We start from the raw sequence: 17066 nt of genomic DNA on the forward strand, positions 1-17066 counted from the left end.
GCGACACCGAGTGTCTGTCCTGCTTTGGGCCATACTAAATTGGCACTCAGAATTAGCCAGCCCGTTTCGCTGAGAAAGCCAATGTAGAAAATGTAAAAAAACAAAACAATCGGACAGTACGGGCGTTGCAAAAACGTAAAAAATAAAAGCCGTGCCGATTCATAAGCCGATGACGTGTAACACCTGTCACGGCACAAAAAAAAAACGTCCAAATAATGGTTGGAAAGTTGAAAAAATAAAAACAGTAAGTATGCCGTATATGACGGGCATTTGAAACGCTCGAGTGACATTTGTGGTGCGATAAATAAAACTAAGGCCATTTAGTCGACACTCGTCTGCCGAGTGACTGAATGCATATTTAAAATATTCAAATCGCTCAGAAATTCTAGCCATTCCACGCCGAGCACCAGAAATCTACGGATTGGGGTACTCGAGCACTTAACTCGAAAATATGTGCGCCCCAAACAAATGCGACAGTGATTAGAGACACAAGCCATTGACAAAGGCCGCAAATTAATTGCATAATTAGGCAGCAGCGTATCGGTCCAACAAAAAAAATGTGAGTGGCAAAACCAAATGGTAATTTCACCGCTGTGATAAATGTCCGAAAAATTGGCAGGGAAAATATTTTAATTGATATCTAAATGAATGCTAAACGAAGCGTTGGTACTTAAATAATTACACCAGCTAAACGATTGGAGTTAATGTGCTAACAAATCAAGTGATTTATTCAAAAAAAATATTAATCGAAAGTTAAAAGTTAATTAAATTCAATTCAATTCAATTCATTCAATTTTATAACTAAAGTAAAACAAAATACGCAACACCGTATAAATATCGAAGAATTGCCAATATTTACCAACAAAATAACTAATTATTTCGTTTATTTCAAAAGAAGCATTACATAGAATGCAGCTATTAAAACTGTTTAATATCGCTTCAATAAATAATCAATAAAATGCAATACAGGCAGGAAATAAATCAACGAAATAATAAGCTGGCGAGCTCATTAAAATGCGATAAAAATTACAAACGAAGCCAAACAGAGCCAAAATATTTAAATTCAAAAGCTGTCGAGGGTCTGAAAAAAAAAAAAATAAAACACAATTGACTGCCCTCTTACGATTTTTCCGACCCACACAAAACTTTATCTTTTTCGCACTCCCCTTTTCGACCGCAGCAACAATGGAAATTATATATGCAAATACATAAGAATATGAATATATACATATATATATATATACAAAATGTACATATGTATGAATAAATGGGGAAAAGAAAAACTCTTACTTGGCGCCCATAAAGAAAAAGAGCAGCGAAACGGGAGCACCAGCGACAACTTATGTTTATTTATGGCTTGCATATGTTCTGTGAGTTTGGATATATATTTTTCTGTGGGCGTGGCACTGTGAAGCTTGCATATGTGCACCACAATCATAGTCATATACACACATTTATATCGCATAAAGAGTCGGGCCACAAAAGCGCAACATGTAGCTGGGATTTTCATGCCCCCAAGTCCTATGCTATATCCCATCCCATCCTGGCAAATATGTATTTTCACTTTCCAGCCCCCGAAGCTTGGCATGAAAAATTAAATTTACTCAACTCAGTTGTGTTTTATTTTCTACCTGCAAGGCCGCTGCTTTATGGCCATTACACGTGGCAGAATTTGGCCAAACTTTTTGGCTAAAAAATAATGTTGTTCCAAAAGACTTGGGGGTAGGGAAAAACATAAGGTAGACAGCGAAAAAAGGTTGGCTGCCAAAGTAGGAAGTTGCCGAGTCAAAATATTCGATGAACTTGAGAGCGTGCTTTTAAAAACATGTTTCAACATTTTAAGCCGCCTGACAATAAATCAAAGGTCCAGGACCTTTTCTGAAGAAGAAAAAAGGGACAAAGTGCAAATAAAAAACTCAATTCGCCGAACAAGAGATAGTCGAGAAACATGGACGAGGACAATGGGTTCAGAGCATAAGTAAATAATCTTTGAGACAACAAACAATGAGGAAAACGAACCTACGCCCCAAAATAAAGAAAACAAATATTATATATATATTTGATATAAAACAAAATATTGCCAAGCTGCAAACTTCATTCCAGCCCAGTTTGTCTTTCCACAGGACAAAAGTGCTCAGAGGATTAAATAATAAAACAGATTTCACATCTCACTTGAATAAATATTCCATAATTAAATTGCCTGCAATGTCTTTGGGGCCCGGCGGCCGAATTCAAAGAGAAATAAATTAAGCCGACGACTTCTCATCCCAATTTACAACAAGCTCAAGTCCCCGGGCTTCTGGGGTGTGGGCCTAGACAGATAGCCCTTAAATTATCAATTAGGATGCCCCCAAAGTCCATGGGCCATGTGTGGGCAGTCGTTCAAAGGAAGCTACCGAGAAGAGTTCACCCAAGTATTTCATAAATACACCGAATGCCAAGGCGGGTTTTCTGTTTGCCCAGCTGGATTGAGCGCTCCTTTGAACATAAGCACGGGGCGTACTTTAAAGCCATTCCTCGGACCCTCTAATCAAGCTGGGATCTGGGAAAGTTAATTAACAGGGACCCAAGAATGCTCACTCATTAGTTTTTAGTTTTTAAAGTACACCCGTTTTATTTCGATGTAAGAGTAGCAGTGACATTTTATATCATTCATGCTGGCGCAAAACATATTTCTAATACCAATTGCTAACTATGCGAACGATTTTCTTAGTTACTAGATATAAACATAGTTCATAGTTAGGTTTTCTTGGCTTCAAGTGTACCCATATATCTCCAAACTGGTCAACAATAATGTCACCCATTTCTGCCAAAATTGTTTACCTTGCTCGGCAAGCGTGAGCAGAAAATGACTACCTTTCGCTTGAGCAGTCGAATCTAAAACAATTATCCAATTTCTCGAACAGCCACATGTAGTCATATCGAATATACACATACATACATATTTATGTAGCTAGGTACTTCGTCAATCGCTCCAAGATTACAACACACTGTACGTGGGCAAATAGAAGTAATGCCGGCTCTGTTTGGTGTGTGCGGTATGTGTGGGTCGTTCTTTTGACCACACTCTCCATAAGACATGGTCAGAAGGGGGGAGGGGGGTGGGGCAACTAACCGCCCCCCACCCACCACTCCGGTGGCCTTCGCTTCGTGGCTCCAATTGACGTCACGCAGCTGCTTGACTTTTGATGTTTGCCTGTGGGCAACACAACAAGCTCGTCAGCTGGCCTTCGGGCAGAGGGGAGCTTGTGTAAGGGGGGTAGGTGCTGGTTTATTGGGGGCCAACAGGGGTTAAGGGAAAAATTGTTAAATCGATTAAAGTCAAAGTTTTGTGAGATAAAGTGCGTGAGTGGAGCGGTCTGAAAGTGAAAGAGACTAACAACAGCAGCCAGATAATGCCGCTGCCCATCAGTCAGTCAATCATTTCCGACCACCTGTCCCCTCAATACCGCCCCCCCCCCATTCAGCACCCCCTCACCAGGACACTATGAAAAGCAAAGTTTTGCAATCAACAAAAGTTAAAAGTTACCACTGTACTAGAAAAGTTTTTCTAATTAGTGAGGACTCGCAACCGCAGGTGTCAAAAGGCGTCATCAAATCAGACTCATTTCGCCAGCACACACACACACACACGATAAAATGATAAGCTTTGACCTTGTAGATAAGCTAAATAGATATTTTAAATTAAATACAATATATTGTATTTATAGCTTAACAAGGAGGTTTTTAAATAATTTACCAAATATTTCACTCAGCTGAGTCAGAGAAACTCAAGTAGATGAAGTGAAAAAAAGGTTGGATAAAAAAATCATTAAACTTGAACAAGCAGTAAGAAAAATGCATAAATACATTTAAATATTGTTAAATCAAGCATTAAAGTGAAGAGGCCACTAAATCGGTTGACGGCAAAAGGCGTCATCAAATCAAAGCTACTTAGCATGCACATAAAAGATATCTTTGCGATAAGCAAAGACTTTAGATATAAGTAAGTCCACGCAAATGCGTCAGTCGGCGGTAGATAAGTTATCAGTCGCCTGGGATTTCAGATTGAGACAGACTCGAGACGAAAACTCAGTGGGTCAGTCAATCTGGAGCACCAGAAAACTGCTGACATATACTTGTCTTATATGTATGTATATCTTTATGTGCATACACACTTGAGTATCCTATGCGTGGGCATTTGGATTTTTCATTGGAGCATTCGGCATTTTTTGCTGAGCTGCAGACAAACGGCGTGCATATTAAAATCCACACAGAGACAATGATATTTATGAGTTTCGCACAGAAGCAAGTCCAAATTTACGACTAATAAACCGCGGCGGGCACAAATAAAATGAAATGAAAATGGGGCCAGCTTTTAGCTTCGCTTTTTCCACGATGACACATTTCACGGGACCTGTCATCGGCTGGCCAAAAAGAAGTGACATCTGTGGCATATTGACAACCTGGGAAAACTAAACTGAAACCGCATCCGTGAAACCAATCGGTTCGCATCGGATCGGATGGGATCAATGAGCTCATAGATCGCCAGTTAATGTTCTTGCGGTGGCGTATACTTATCGATTTGGAACTCTGTCAACTAATAATAGTTTTGGGCTCACGTGCCGCGTCCGCTTATCTCGCGGCTCAGCAAGTTTATCGTTTATTCAATACATACATATATATATATATATGTGTGTAGTCTGGGCAAAAAATATAAAACCTAATCAAGATAAGTTTCCCCGGGAGCGTGGAGGCCAAATGACTGGCATCCAGTCAAGACAAGCCAGTGAAAACTTTGGCCCTGCCATCAGAGCAAAATGCGGTTGCCCTCCTAATTAGTTCGAAAAGGTCTTAGACGGCGGCAAAAAGAAAACTAGGGAAAACTTCCCAAGTTTGTGTAATCAAATGAGCTAAGAAAGTGAAGCTGTAATGTCGGAGGCGTCCCGAAAACACGACAAGTAAATCCCATTTGGCACACAAAAGTGCCAGAAGTTGACAAACAAATACGTTTGGAGTTTTAGCTTGCTAACTTGGAATATAAAGGACAAGAAATAAGAACATAATTCAGATATTTATTAAAGAATGACATGGACACGGCATCCTTTGCCACGAATCAGCGTATTCAAAGGCGAAGTACCTAATATCTATTTTAAATATCATTAAAAAACCATTACTTTGAAATAAAAAAAAGAACCTAATTACCACTTGATAATGTGCCTAGTTTCTGCGGCTGTCTCGTATCGATTTTCGTGCCCTAATTGGTGGAGCAAAATTGCTTGTTGGACATAAAAAAGGGAATTATTGAAAAGCCTCCCGAATCTGAATAGCAATCTGGATCCCCTTAGCACACTCTATATATACGCACATAAAGAAAGAGGGCAGTGTTGGGCGGTTTGATTCAATTTCTGTTCGCTTTTTGTTGTCCGAAGGTCGTGGCTTTTATTGGCCGTTTTCGGTCCGTACCGTTTCGTTCCGTTCGTTTCTTTTTTCCTTTTGGCCAAACAATTAAATTTTCGCTGTGTGAATATTTCTTTTTATTTCGTTTTTTTTTTGCTTGAATTATGATTATTTATTCAGGCAGCACCAAGAAATTTTCTTGGCCACTTTTTGAAGAAGACGCAAATTATGCGCAATAATTTTTTCCAAGAGTGTGTGACTCACTTTTCATATTTACACATAATTTATTAATATCCGTCAAAGTTTTGAGGCATTATCACCGCAAATCAGAATACAAAAAACTTTTGCGACTAATTAATAATATCAACTTAAGTTTGACGGCGCACCAAAGCTGATTTCCATGTTTTTCGACCACCAGGTGGAAATTGAATATTCAGCAAATATTGCGCATACGCCGCGTTGCCTTTGTTTATGCGATGCGTTCTATTTCTGGATTGCGAAATTAATTGCGAATCAGAATTGAAAAACAATTTTCCCAGCCAATTGTTTGGCATAAAAGAGAATGGAATGAAAGATGTACATATATCGCCGGGAATAAAAACAAAAAACGAGGACAATAAAGAGAGCTTCTTGCCTTCATTGTCCTTTCGTTTTTGTGATGAGTTTTTCACGTGCCGCTGTATTCACCCTTGTCAATTCCAGTTACAGGCCGCCTAAAAAATATGAAACATAAATGGAAGCCAAAGGACTGCTGTCAATAAAAATGCCTTTAATCCGACTGGCAACTTTTTCATTAGTTCCTTTTCGTTGGGGGGGAGGGCTGGCTCCACTAGAATTTAGTTTTTAGTTGTATTTTTAGAACATTTCCCCGTGTTGAGCAAATATTATTGATGACTTTCTATTCCAGCCCGTGCAGGGGTATCCATTATGACTGGACACGAATGCGGGGAATCGAATCAATCAATAAACGAGGAATCCCAGCTGAAACTAAGCCCAGCTGAAGTATAAGCTCCATGGGTCCAGGAAACGTGAGGACATGACAGGAATCTCCCGCCGTCCTACGACAATGAGCAGAAAGGAAGGCAAAGGAAAGTAAAGGGAGTGAGTGGGAGTGGGAGTGGGTGCTAGTGGGCCCGAGGCCATGGTGGCGGAATAAGGGCCATTCAAGGGTGGTGGCCCCGGGCCATTGAATCGAATACGCATTGAAGTCGTCCTGCCACGGCTTTCTTTATGTGTGTATGTATCTGTGTGTGTATATGTGGTGCGCACAGATTCGGGCCACAATCTCGCCCTCTTAACTCGAAATTGAATTTGGCTTGGAAATTGTGTGCTTTGCCGCTGATGGAAGCTCAAAGAAGCTGGGTTTGGAAAAATCACATTTTTGAAATTCGAAAGCTGGAAAACCCCACCAATTGGTTTTTTTGCCACGTCCAGTTTTTGAGATATGAAATTTCAAAGAAGTTCCAAAAAATTCGACATTTTTGTTTTATAAGAGTGGGCAAAAAAAAAAACTAATTTTAAAGGATAGGCAAACGAAATTATTTATTGGGCAAACGAAAAAAAAAAACAAATTTTAAATGGTGTGCAAACGTTAAAAAGTCAATTTTTTGATTTCCAAAAATTTTCGAAAATTTATATTTCAAAATATAATATTTCAAAACGTAGGCAAAAAAAACTAATTGGTGGGCAAAAACGGGCAAACGATTTTAGCTTTCAAATTTTAAAAATTCGATTTTCCGAACCCAGCTTCTTTGAGCTGCTGATGGATGTTTGTCTCTCGCCTGTTGGTTGTTGGCCAACTGTGTTGCTGGGCTCTTATTCTCCTTTGTCCGTTTGGCGAAGATGCCAAGTTTACAAAATGGAGGAATTAATTGCAAATACAGCTCATCGAGAAGGAGCTCGAGAATTTATTATCTGGATTCCGTTTTGCAACAGGGGAAAAGAGGATATTAAGAACGGGAAATGTAGTCGGATTACATAAAAAAGGGTGTAACTGGGGAATTTTGAATTCAAGCAGTTTAAAAGTCTTAAAAATAGATGGCACTGCATAGAAAGGCACCTTCCAGTTGTTTAATAGTTCCTGTTGTTATTTTCAAAGAAATCTGGGTTACATTTAAATCTAGACAAAGAATTTTAAGTTATTTGAGCAAAATGATTTTACGATTTAGTCCACGCCTAGTACTTTTTACAGTACCATTTATATGTTTATTTTTGTTTTTATAAAGCTTGTCCAACCCTTTTATTAAGTTTTTATGAAAGTAATTATTGCTTTATAAAGGTGAAGTATATATACATTTGTAGAAACAACGGGTGCCTGACTGAGCAGCAAAACTCATAATTTTCCTAAATTATGAAGTGAAGTGTGCCAACTAGTCATACTAGTTGTACTTGAATGCTTTTCTTTAATTTTCAAACTTATAGAAGCGAATTCTATAAAAGTTATCCGGGGGTATTCACTGATTTATGGCCCGCGTACTCATTTCAACAATATTCGAGTAGAGGTATGGGTACATATATGGTGGGGCTCATTCCAGAATATCTCAGTGGCTTTCTGAGCACTTCGATCCCCGCCACACTAGCTGTAGTATAACCTCACCTGGCGACCCACCTGCCCAAGCAGGCGACTTTTGCTGGCTTTTTAATTTCTGTTTGCTCTTTAGTTGTTTAGTTGTTTGTTTATCAAGCAATGCCAACCCTTGAGCAATTGATAAGCGCGTGAAATATTTAATCGCACGGGGAGCAAACACAAATGGCAGCGGAATGGAAAGGAATGGAATGGAATGGAATGGATTCCAATGCGAATGCGGCGCGATACTCACCTGACTTTCTGCTGCTTTGCTGTCACCTGCTGGTGGTGATAGTTTCTTTCGGGTGGGTGGGTCTCCTGCGTCCACCTGTTTCACCTGCTCCTCCGTCTCTTTCTTCGCTGACTTTTTTTGCCTTGTTCCTTAGCTTGCTTTTGTTGTTTTGGCTAAAACCAAATTTAATTTGTTACTCTCATGGACTTTCCTTGTTTTTCTACATTTATTTTTGGATCGTTGATGTTGGTGTTTATTGCCGCTTTCGCTGTTGTTTGATGTTTTGAAAGTATTTCGGTTAATAGATTTTGATTGCTGGATTCGTATTTACTGAGATTTGAGCGATTTTTTAGTTGTCGTGAGGTACACTTTTGAAACATCAATTAGACGAGCTCCAGCCATTAAACTAATTTTCAATCTTATCAATTTTCAATACGGTGAATTTTTGTACATGTATGTAATTAGTTTTGGTCTGGTTTCACTTTATTTGTTTTATGCCTAATATTTAATTCCCAAAAGGCATGAAATAATAACATGCCAAAAGTCACGTAAACCAATATTTAACCAGGTTTTGCAAAAATTTCGTTTAAGCTTTGAAGAAAAACATTTTTGTTGTTCGCCAATGTAACTGCTTAATTAATTGGGTGCCCGAAATTGTTTTTCGCTTGAACAGACATTTTTGTTTTCTTGTGTGCTTAACTGCAATTGTTGTTTATTTTTGAATTGCTACAGCGAGCCAGCACAATTCATTTGTTCGGTTATAAATAAAATATGAAGTGAATTCTGGTTGTCACTTTGCAAAACCTAATAGGAAACACAAATTAGCGAACAAAATTGACGTGATTATTTTGCTTATTGCTCAAATTTGATCAAAACCTGCTAAACGATGGAGGAACTTTTGTTTTTTTTTTTGCGAAATAATTTGTTCAAGTTGGCCTAAATAAACATGTTGGTTTTTGTGTATAATTAGGCATTTGTATTGTTGTTTATTCTCTACTTTCTTGCAACTCCTACGTAAATTGACTTTATTTTGCTTGACTTTTTTGGGTTTGTAATAATGTAGGGGCTAATTCTGATTGGCATCCTGAAAAGCTGGCGCCCGTGACCCAATTTCCGAATATCGATAGGCGTCGATAACGCAGGTAGCAGTTGCACTTGCACTTGCACTTTTTTGAACTATTCTTTAACTATTGTTAAATCCAAACAAGATATGATATCTGGCAAAAAAAAAACTACTGATTAGGGCAAGTATTTAGTTAATTGATCACTGCACTTGTTTAAGACTCGAAAAATAGAGCGCTCAAAACCGGCATTTGAATCATATGCGCAAGCCCCTCTCTCGCTCCCCACTCTCTCTCAATCTCTTCGCGCTCCAATTTGAGATCCCCTTTCTCCACCTGCACTCCGCACTCGCTGTCTCTTTTTCACACGCAGCTCTCGTGTTTATTGATTGTCCCCCACCGAAAAAAACCTTCAAGTAACAACAACACAACAACAAAAGCAGCGGATAGGTAGATTTCTGTATGTATGTATTTTGTATTTTCGGGGGAGGGATTGGGAGGCAGGCCACCTACACCGCCTCCCGCCTACAGCCCACTTCGTTTTTTATTACGCGCACGTAGTGTGGTTTTTTTTGCTCTCTGCTCTCACATTTTTACATACACTTGCACAATTGAAGAGAGAGCGAGAGGTGATAAGTGCACAGGTGTAGGGGCGGGGGGCGGGGGGCGGCGCGAAGCTGGAGTTAATTTGCGAGCACGCTTTTTTGTTTTTCGGGCTTTTCTCTTCGGTGCAATTACTTTTTCGACTTTTAAACGCACATTTTCCAGCGATCCACCAACGCACAACGGCACACGGTTCTATATTTTTGCCACCGGCGATTCAACCGCTGTTACTCGTTAGATTTTTTGAAAAATTTTAATGGCAAACGTAAACAAGTGCGAACGGTGAAATATATCGCAAGCAGAAGCCTCTGTATTCCGATTCCGTGTCAGGCAAAAATTACAAAAAGTTTTGAATTGCGGGTTGCTTAAATAGACTTGGTGCTCCCGCAAAAGCTCGCTCTCAGCGGAAGCTCTCTCTCTCTCGCGGCCAGCTCTCTTGCGTGTGGGTGTAAAAATACTGAAGAACATACCAAAGCGGGGCAATTGTAACGTAAGTTTTTCAACGGTTGTCTTCAGATATTTAGAAAATTAAATAAAAATATATGTAAGAAAAATTGACTACTTAAATGAAAGAAACCCCTAAAATGATAACACAATGACGTATTAAATGCAGCATTAAATGGACGTATAGTCCATTTTGAAGGACTAATAATATAAAAATCATTTTTTATTATTATAATTCCTTTGGTGGTCATAACAAACAGTGGGAACTGAAGCGAGGTCTAAACAAACGTTTAAGATGCAATATTTTAAAAACAAGATGCAGGTCGATCCGACTGTCCACTGATCATCCGTAAGGGCGTTATGATGATCGCATCATTGTATAGTCTAACGGCGGAGATGTCAAACTCGATAGCTCTATAGCTCGGATTTGTAGATAGTCCACAGCTTCATCAATGGTTGGGATCTCGGTTTTCCCGGATTTCGCTTTGAATAGCGGGTGCGTACTGTGCGTTTCCGGACTGGACTGTTCCTTCCCATTGTCCATGTTTATTGAATCAAGCGCTTTAAATTCAAATCGCAATAAATGTTTTCATTTCACTTCTTGAGAGAACTACATATGTTACCAGGTGGAATGAAAAATCTGTGCATTATTATGAACCTGACCGATTAATACCATTAACCGATAGATACCAACACTGGTATTATGTTCAGACCACATACTGTCCACCGAGGTTGCACGTGCGTATTTTGTTTGCAACAGTTTCAATCGAGTAAACGAATTGTTGATGAAAACGATGCTCGCCGCCCCCACAGCCAGCAGCAATGGGAGGCCTATTGGGCCCCACAAGTCCTGGAAGAAGGTGAACGAGGAGCGGAAAGCGTTGAAGCGGCAGCGCAAGCAGGACAAGCTGCTCAAGGAGCTGCAGCAAGCCAAAGAGGCAGAATCACAGGCGGGAAAGGCAGCCAATGAGGTGCAGGCTAAGGATAAGCCTAATCCGTCCACGCTGAGCATAGCTGTTCCCGGTTCAATTCTCGAGAATGCCCAATCCAACGAGCTGCGGGCCTACGTGGCCGGTCAAATAGCCCGGGCCGCCTGCATCTTTCGGGTGAACGAGGTAATCGTCTTCGACGACGTGGGTATAGCCACCGCCCGGGAAACAAAGCGTAGTTACGAGGCAGATGGGGAAGGCAGCAGCACTGGCACTGTGCGCAGCAGCTCATTACAACTGGCACGCATATTGCAGTATCTGGAATGCCCGCAGTATCTCCGAAAATACTTCTTCCCGCTGCACAAAGACCTTAAGTACTCTGGCTTGCTGAATCCATTGGACACACCGCACCATCTCCGTCAACAGAGCAAATTCAGGTATCGTGAGGGCGTCATTTGCGACAAGAAGGCCAAGGAGGGACACAGCTACGCCAACGTGGGGCTGCTTAACGACGTTTTGGTTGACAAGGCAATAGAACCAGGCGTCAGAGTAACTGTAAAAATGGAACCTCAAAGTGGTAGGCATTTAAATCGAACATTTGTGCTCCCAGTGCCGAACTAATGAACTATTCGTCCTAACAGAGAGCTGTAGAAAGCAGCGGGGAACACTAGTTAGCCCGGATGAACCACGTCGGGAAACAGGTGTTTATTGGGGCTACCAGGTGCGCATCGCACACTCCATGTCTGAGATTTTTACCAAATCACCCTACGCAACCGGCTACGATGTTACGGTGGGTACCTCGGATCGCGGAACCAACGTACATGAGGTGCCCAACCGATCATATAACTTTAATCACATGCTCATTGTATTTGGCGGACTGCAAGGCTTGGAATCTGCCTTGGCCAACGACGAGAAACTGACCGTAGATGATCCTGAGCTGCTGTTCGACCACTATGTAAATGTTTTACCACGCCAAGGATCTCGAACCATTCGCACCGAGGAAGCGCTGTTGATTGCTTTAGCGGCTCTCCAGGAGAAACTGCAACCGCAAGTGGCTGATGTGGAGATCGATTTGACTGATCTGCTACCTAAAAGTGAGGATTCAGGCATTGCAGTACGGCGAGATGTTTTAGTTAGCAAAAAGCAAAAGAAAAGGAAGCAAGTAGAGGATACTCCTGATGAAACAGTCGTTGATGAACCTTCATTTTCAAAACCATTGCCGAAAGTGGCTCGACTGACGGCCAATCCTTTTGCCGATTCCTCCGAGGAATTAGCGAAAAACACCCCAGCACAAGACGATTTTGAAGTGGTTTCATCCACCACCGTTTCTGGAACAAGCCACTCGTGTGCAGATGACGACTTAAGTCGGTTCGATTAATGGGAATAGTTGGAATTTTATTTTTGTAAATATACAGATCCGTATGTGTTGCTTAAAGTTTCGCTTTTGATTTTCTTGTTATTCCACTAAGCGTGTATACTATTTTGTTTTTTGTTGACGCGAGCTATAACGAGCTATATTCCTATATAGACATATACTTTTGTTCGAAATGTTCTAATAACTTTATCCTTACACACTAAATTAATACGATTTTAAATTTCAAACTCGAATGTCCAAGCAAGAATTAAGATTTTGATCTCCTAACATTTTTCGCATTATCACTTACATACATATACATTACAATTGTCTATCGACTCATTCGTAACTTAAACATAATAACCTAGTTGTCCCTATAGGATGGACTGTCTGTACCTCTGTTATTTACACACTGAAAGTATATGTATGTCGTAAGGAGGCTTCACAACTGAATCTCTAAATGTAATATGTAGCTACATTGTCGCTGGTCATGATTAGCTATGGAATCGAGTCTTGAAATCGCGGCTCTGGCAGAAAGTCCTCCTCCAACTCGATGCGCGTATCGCTGTGATATCCTAGCAAAGATTCCGTGTCCTCTTCCATATGTCGAATCGGAAATGTTTTGCCATCGCCAAAGCTAAAGGATATGTGGTGAATTATATCATCAGTGGGAAATTGATAAGTAATGAGTGCGTTATTGTGTATGTAATGGATTGATTGAAGATTCGGTGCTGTGCAGATGAAGCAAAGCTGTCATGTTTATTTATTTGGCAAACTAAAAACAAACCTTTATAAGTTTTAAATACTTTAAAATCCATTTAATTTCGTCACTTGCAGAAGTTCAATAATATATGTATTTGGGCATTAAGGTGTACAAAGTAAGAAAAAGTATAAAAACTTGCAAACAGTTACTAACTACATAAATTAAAACCATATGGAAATTACTGAATTCCGTGTGTGTTAATAGTGTGTACTGAAATCTCATTGCTTATCATTAGGTTTAAGTCTTGAAGATCTTTCGATATCTACAAGGATAGTTGGTTTCATGAATGCATTAGCAAGGTACAAATCTTCGGAGGATAACACCATCTCATCTACTAGGAAATTCCACATTCGATTCTTCTAATTTCCATTAAAAAATTCGATAAATGCGTGTGTGAAACCAATGACATATTGCCTAATGTTAACTTAGTCGATTATACATATGTGGTGATTTATATTATGGTCCCAGCCATTTAAACATTTAAATAGCCTACACTAAACAGCTGATGAATTGCATAGAGGTAACTTATTTGCTTACTAAGAACCGCAACGCTGACAAATCTGGCAGTTTACTTGGCTCTATGGTACAAAAACATACACATAATACATTCTACGTTATTATTTAAACTGGCAGATCGCCATTCGGCGGGCGTGGGAAGCCTTTGGCAGGATCAGCGCTTGTCAACGGATGATCTCCAATCATTTCGATGTATACGGCTGCCCCATTGACTCCACGCTCGTCCGGGCTAGACATGGCTGCTGGCGTGCTGCAGTCTAATGATTGGCCGTTTGCCAGCTTTTGCTGCCGCTCGTTGAGCTCGTCCCGGCATGTAGATGGCGGCTGGATCTGCAACAGCTGGGTTGGCAGGACGCTGGTGCTTCTTACTTGATGAGGCGATTGGTTGTGATGATGGTTAGTGGTGTCGAGGGGACTAGCGCCAATCAACTTATCTGTTGGATTGCCATCTAACCTGCTGGTGGTCGTATCTCCCATGGCATCGTACCGCTGGGTGGGAGAGCTGGTGGACACTCGACTCTGGTCGCTGGAGGTCGGATAGCTGTAGCCATCACCGCGACTAGTTCCGTGATTATGAATAAGCAGAAGGTTGGGGTATTGCGTTAAACAGAGAGTTGTAAACATAAATATTGTTTTTGTTTTTTTACAGTTTAGCTTATTGTAGTTGTAGCTGTTGTTGTTTGAGGTTTTTTTGTTATATAATTTTGCACAGATGTGTGAATACGAATGTAAAAATTTAATCGACTTTTCATGTGTGGCAAGTGTTTTGGTTTTAAAGAAACTTAATGAGCATTTAAAATTCAGAAAGTTCCGTCAGAATTTCAAACTTGGACACTTTAAGTTAGTCACTTTACGGGGCGGACAATTGGTTACTAAGCTTGTTTTGGTTAGATCTAAGTGTCTATTTCTAAAAATCGCTGGCAAAATTTGTCTCTTTTTATTTACAAAAATAAATAACGAACACAATTGAAATAAAGTGATAATTTGAATTTGGCTTAAAACTAAATTACAAAAGGAGATCGACCACATTGATTCATTGCTTTTCGGTCTCATTTTTCAGCATACACAGTTATTATGGGTTTACATAAATTATACGTGTTAGAAATTGCTTTAAGTTAATCTAAAATCTGTGATCTTCAATAGTCGTTTGTTTTTCTTAATAACTTAGCACACCAAACACACATTGAAGGATATTAAAGGTTTTAGCTACAAAGCTTTAATTTTGGAACATGCCTTTAATTTGCCGAAATCAACATAAAAACCAAAATCAAATAGCCATTAGATCAAATCTAATTAAATAAAAGTGCGCAAGAACAACAACTAATGAGTGAGAGAGCTTCTGGTGGAACTAGTAGAAATGGTGTAGTAAATGAATCGTCAAATACCTCGAAAACACGGGCAGGAACCAGTATTGCCAGTCGTCACCAAATACTTCGCAGAAATTGGCATAACGCCCCAAGTTATAACCATTCTTATCGGGGCCGCCAACGCGGAAGATCGGAGCCCTGAACGACTCTGAATGGAAGATAGATTAAAGAGGCTATGGTATGCATGTGATTTATAAGTCAGGCTTTAGGTACTTACCCAATGTCGTGCGATTCACCAGCACAAGGTAGATGTGGTAGCCAAATAAACTCACCAAACTAATGGCAAACATAATGGCAATGAAGAACAGGAACAAGATGTGAAAACGACCCATTCCACTGGCATTTAGCTGTCCCTGTGCCGAGTAACCATTATTATCGTACTTGGATCAGTAAGTACAAGCAGTTTAGATAACATTACAGCAAAACGAGAGAATACATTCATTAACTAACAGGTCTTCGCATGCAGCGGGCATTTAGGGTGGTAGCAAGAGTAGAAACGAATCGGAAACTTACTGCACCTACCTTCCAGAACTCGACAAAGTCGTGTAGCGAGGTAAAAGCCACATACAGGCAGTAGACAAGAGCATAGCCCAGGAACAACACGAAGTACTTGTAGTTGTAAAAGTTAACGCAGTTGTTTACCCAGGGGCAGTGGTGATCCATCTTCAGTACGCAGCAACTGCACACACTACAGTGGTGAGCTCGGTCTGGCTTGATGATCTTGCACTTTTCGCAGAACCGCACCGAACCATTCATTGTGCTGCAAGGCAAAGGTTTAAATATTATCAAAAATGCTTCGGAATGCGCCGTCCTAATTGTTCTGCTGCTGAGAAATGCATTTGGAAATGTCTTAATTGGGACAACTTTTAATTTCTTAGATAAAATGGTTTTGTTTGATAAAGTTATACAAATACAAATCAACTGACAAGATATAACATAACATAACGCTTACCGATTCGTTACTGGCAAATCGCGCGCAAAGTTGTTAAGAATGCGTTTCTGGGTGTCCGGGCTGTCGGCTCGGAAAAGTCGCGACACTTCCTCATCCGGTATCCTCCACTAAAAACGGGAGAAAAGCAATCGAATATTGTAGGCTTTTCCGTTTTCTTTTAATAACACGAGCTGATAAGGTGTATGATTCACTCACTTGATCTGGTATTCGGCCTACGGAGGTCATTATGGTGCGCCAGTACGACCACATGAACAGGGTGAGGAAGAGGTGGTAGAACAGAAGCATGAAGATCATACCAATGCGGTTCTCCGAGTTGCCTGAAAAAGGAAACATCAGGTTATATCCCCCCCCTACATGACTGTAAATACAACTCACGGATGCATAGCTCCACCACATAAGCGTAATAGGACCAAGCTATTACCGCGGTGATAAATAGCACTGGTATCCATTTGAAGACTGCCATACAAAATCCGCAGGGTGTCTTCCGCCGTCGATGATCGTCGTTACCCATTCTATTTATGTGGGCCACCACTTCGGCAAGGGCGCGTGTGTCTCGGGGCGTTGGTGTCACCTCCACCTGGAGCTGGAGCGGATTAGGGGCGATCGATGGGTCTGCAATTGTGGGTGCTCCTCCAGCGGTCGCTCCACTGGCCAATTCAATGTCTTTATCTTTTAGTGATTCACTGACTTCGCAAGCTGTTAACAAACGCTTTTTGACGCTATCCGCTGCTTGCTTCCCCTTTTGGGCGGACAGGTGCCTATTTCACCTTATCGCTGCGACATTTTCGGTAGTATTTCTCAGTTAATTTGCTTTTTCAGATGAAACCAACTAAATTTTGGCTGTCAAATTGGGGAAACTCAAATTGGTTTAGGGATGGGCGGTTCGTGTGTTGTGGGTGC

At 40.6% G+C, this 17066-nt stretch overlaps 3 protein-coding genes and 1 long non-coding RNA gene across 14 annotated transcripts in view, besides 1 other annotated feature; 1 reads left to right on the top strand and 3 right to left on the bottom strand.

The window, feature by feature from the left end:
- The window catches only part of Pka-R2 (Protein kinase, cAMP-dependent, regulatory subunit type 2), a 32153-nt gene extending 21963 nt beyond the window's left edge, over positions 1-10190 (bottom strand). For 2 of the 4 annotated variants that reach the window (NM_078947.4, NM_001103781.3), the window contains exons 1-2: positions 9998-10190; positions 8199-8350 (exon numbers count right to left, since the gene is read on the bottom strand). The gene's annotated coding sequence lies outside the window, so the exon portion shown is untranslated. Of the gene's footprint in view, positions 1-8198; positions 8508-9976 lie in introns of all 4 variants that reach the window. The other 2 variants (NM_165723.4, NM_001103782.2) reach the window with 2 other exon arrangements.
- Positions 6726-7137: a mobile genetic element.
- Positions 10191-10503: 313 nt separating the features above from the next.
- On the bottom strand, positions 10504-10906 carry lncRNA:CR44294 (long non-coding RNA:CR44294). Its single transcript, NR_124495.1, has one exon. It is a non-coding gene; the product is annotated as a long non-coding RNA:CR44294 (long non-coding RNA).
- Positions 10907-10986: 80 nt separating this feature from the next.
- Positions 10987-14816, top strand: CG12128 (uncharacterized protein). 2 transcript variants are annotated; one of them, NM_206068.2, is made up of 3 exons: positions 10987-11023; positions 11099-11791; positions 11856-14816. In NM_206068.2, the coding sequence occupies exons 2-3, from the start codon at positions 11776-11778 to the stop codon at positions 12590-12592; spliced, it is 753 nt and encodes a 250-aa protein (NP_995790.1). In that variant the 5' UTR covers positions 10987-11023; positions 11099-11775; the 3' UTR covers positions 12593-14816. The 2 variants fall into 2 exon arrangements, with proteins under 2 accessions (NP_995790.1, NP_610543.1); NM_136699.4 differs by having other exon boundaries at positions 10987-11791; positions 11856-12646.
- On the bottom strand, positions 12591-17041 carry CG1407 (uncharacterized protein). 7 transcript variants are annotated; one of them, NM_136700.4, is made up of 7 exons: positions 16542-17041; positions 16362-16483; positions 16167-16273; positions 15728-15974; positions 15432-15567; positions 15233-15362; positions 12591-13205 (listed from the first exon to the last, which is right to left on the bottom strand). In NM_136700.4, exons 1-7 carry the CDS (start codon positions 16675-16677, stop codon positions 13067-13069), a joined length of 1017 nt encoding a protein of 338 aa, NP_610544.1. In that variant the 5' UTR covers positions 16678-17041; the 3' UTR covers positions 12591-13066. The 7 variants fall into 6 exon arrangements, with proteins under 7 accessions (NP_610544.1, NP_001260843.1, NP_001286262.1 ...); NM_001299333.1 differs by lacking the exon at positions 12591-13205 and adding an exon at positions 13411-14406 and having other exon boundaries at positions 15737-15974; NM_001299334.1 differs by lacking the exon at positions 12591-13205 and adding an exon at positions 13411-14406 and having other exon boundaries at positions 15432-15594; positions 15737-15974.
- Between the last annotated feature and the right edge of the window lie 25 nt (positions 17042-17066).

The sequence above is a fragment of the Drosophila melanogaster genome, chromosome 2R, assembly GCF_000001215.4.
Source record: "Drosophila melanogaster chromosome 2R".
NCBI lineage: Eukaryota > Metazoa > Arthropoda > Insecta > Diptera > Drosophilidae > Drosophila > Drosophila melanogaster.

What these genes read in the sequence shown, in the direction of transcription:
- CG12128 (NM_136699.4), top strand. Translation starts at nt 11,071, where the DNA reads ATGAAAACGATGCTCGCCGCCCCCACAGCCAGCAGCAATGGGAGGCCT. An exon ending in AAAAATGGAACCTCAAAGTG is followed by an intron (nt 11,792 to 11,855) that starts GTAGGCATTTAA and finishes TCGTCCTAACAG; the next exon opens with AGAGCTGTAGAAAGCAGCGG.
- CG1407 (NM_001299335.1), bottom strand. Translation starts at nt 16,677, where the DNA reads ATGGGTAACGACGATCATCGACGGCGGAAGACACCCTGCGGATTTTGT. An exon ending in TAGGCCGAATACCAGATCAA is followed by an intron (nt 16,274 to 16,361) that starts GTGAGTGAATCA and finishes TCCCGTTTTTAG; the next exon opens with TGGAGGATACCGGATGAGGA. An exon ending in TTCCTGCCCGTGTTTTCGAG is followed by an intron (nt 14,407 to 15,232) that starts GTATTTGACGAT and finishes TCACGGAACTAG; the next exon opens with TCGCGGTGATGGCTACAGCT.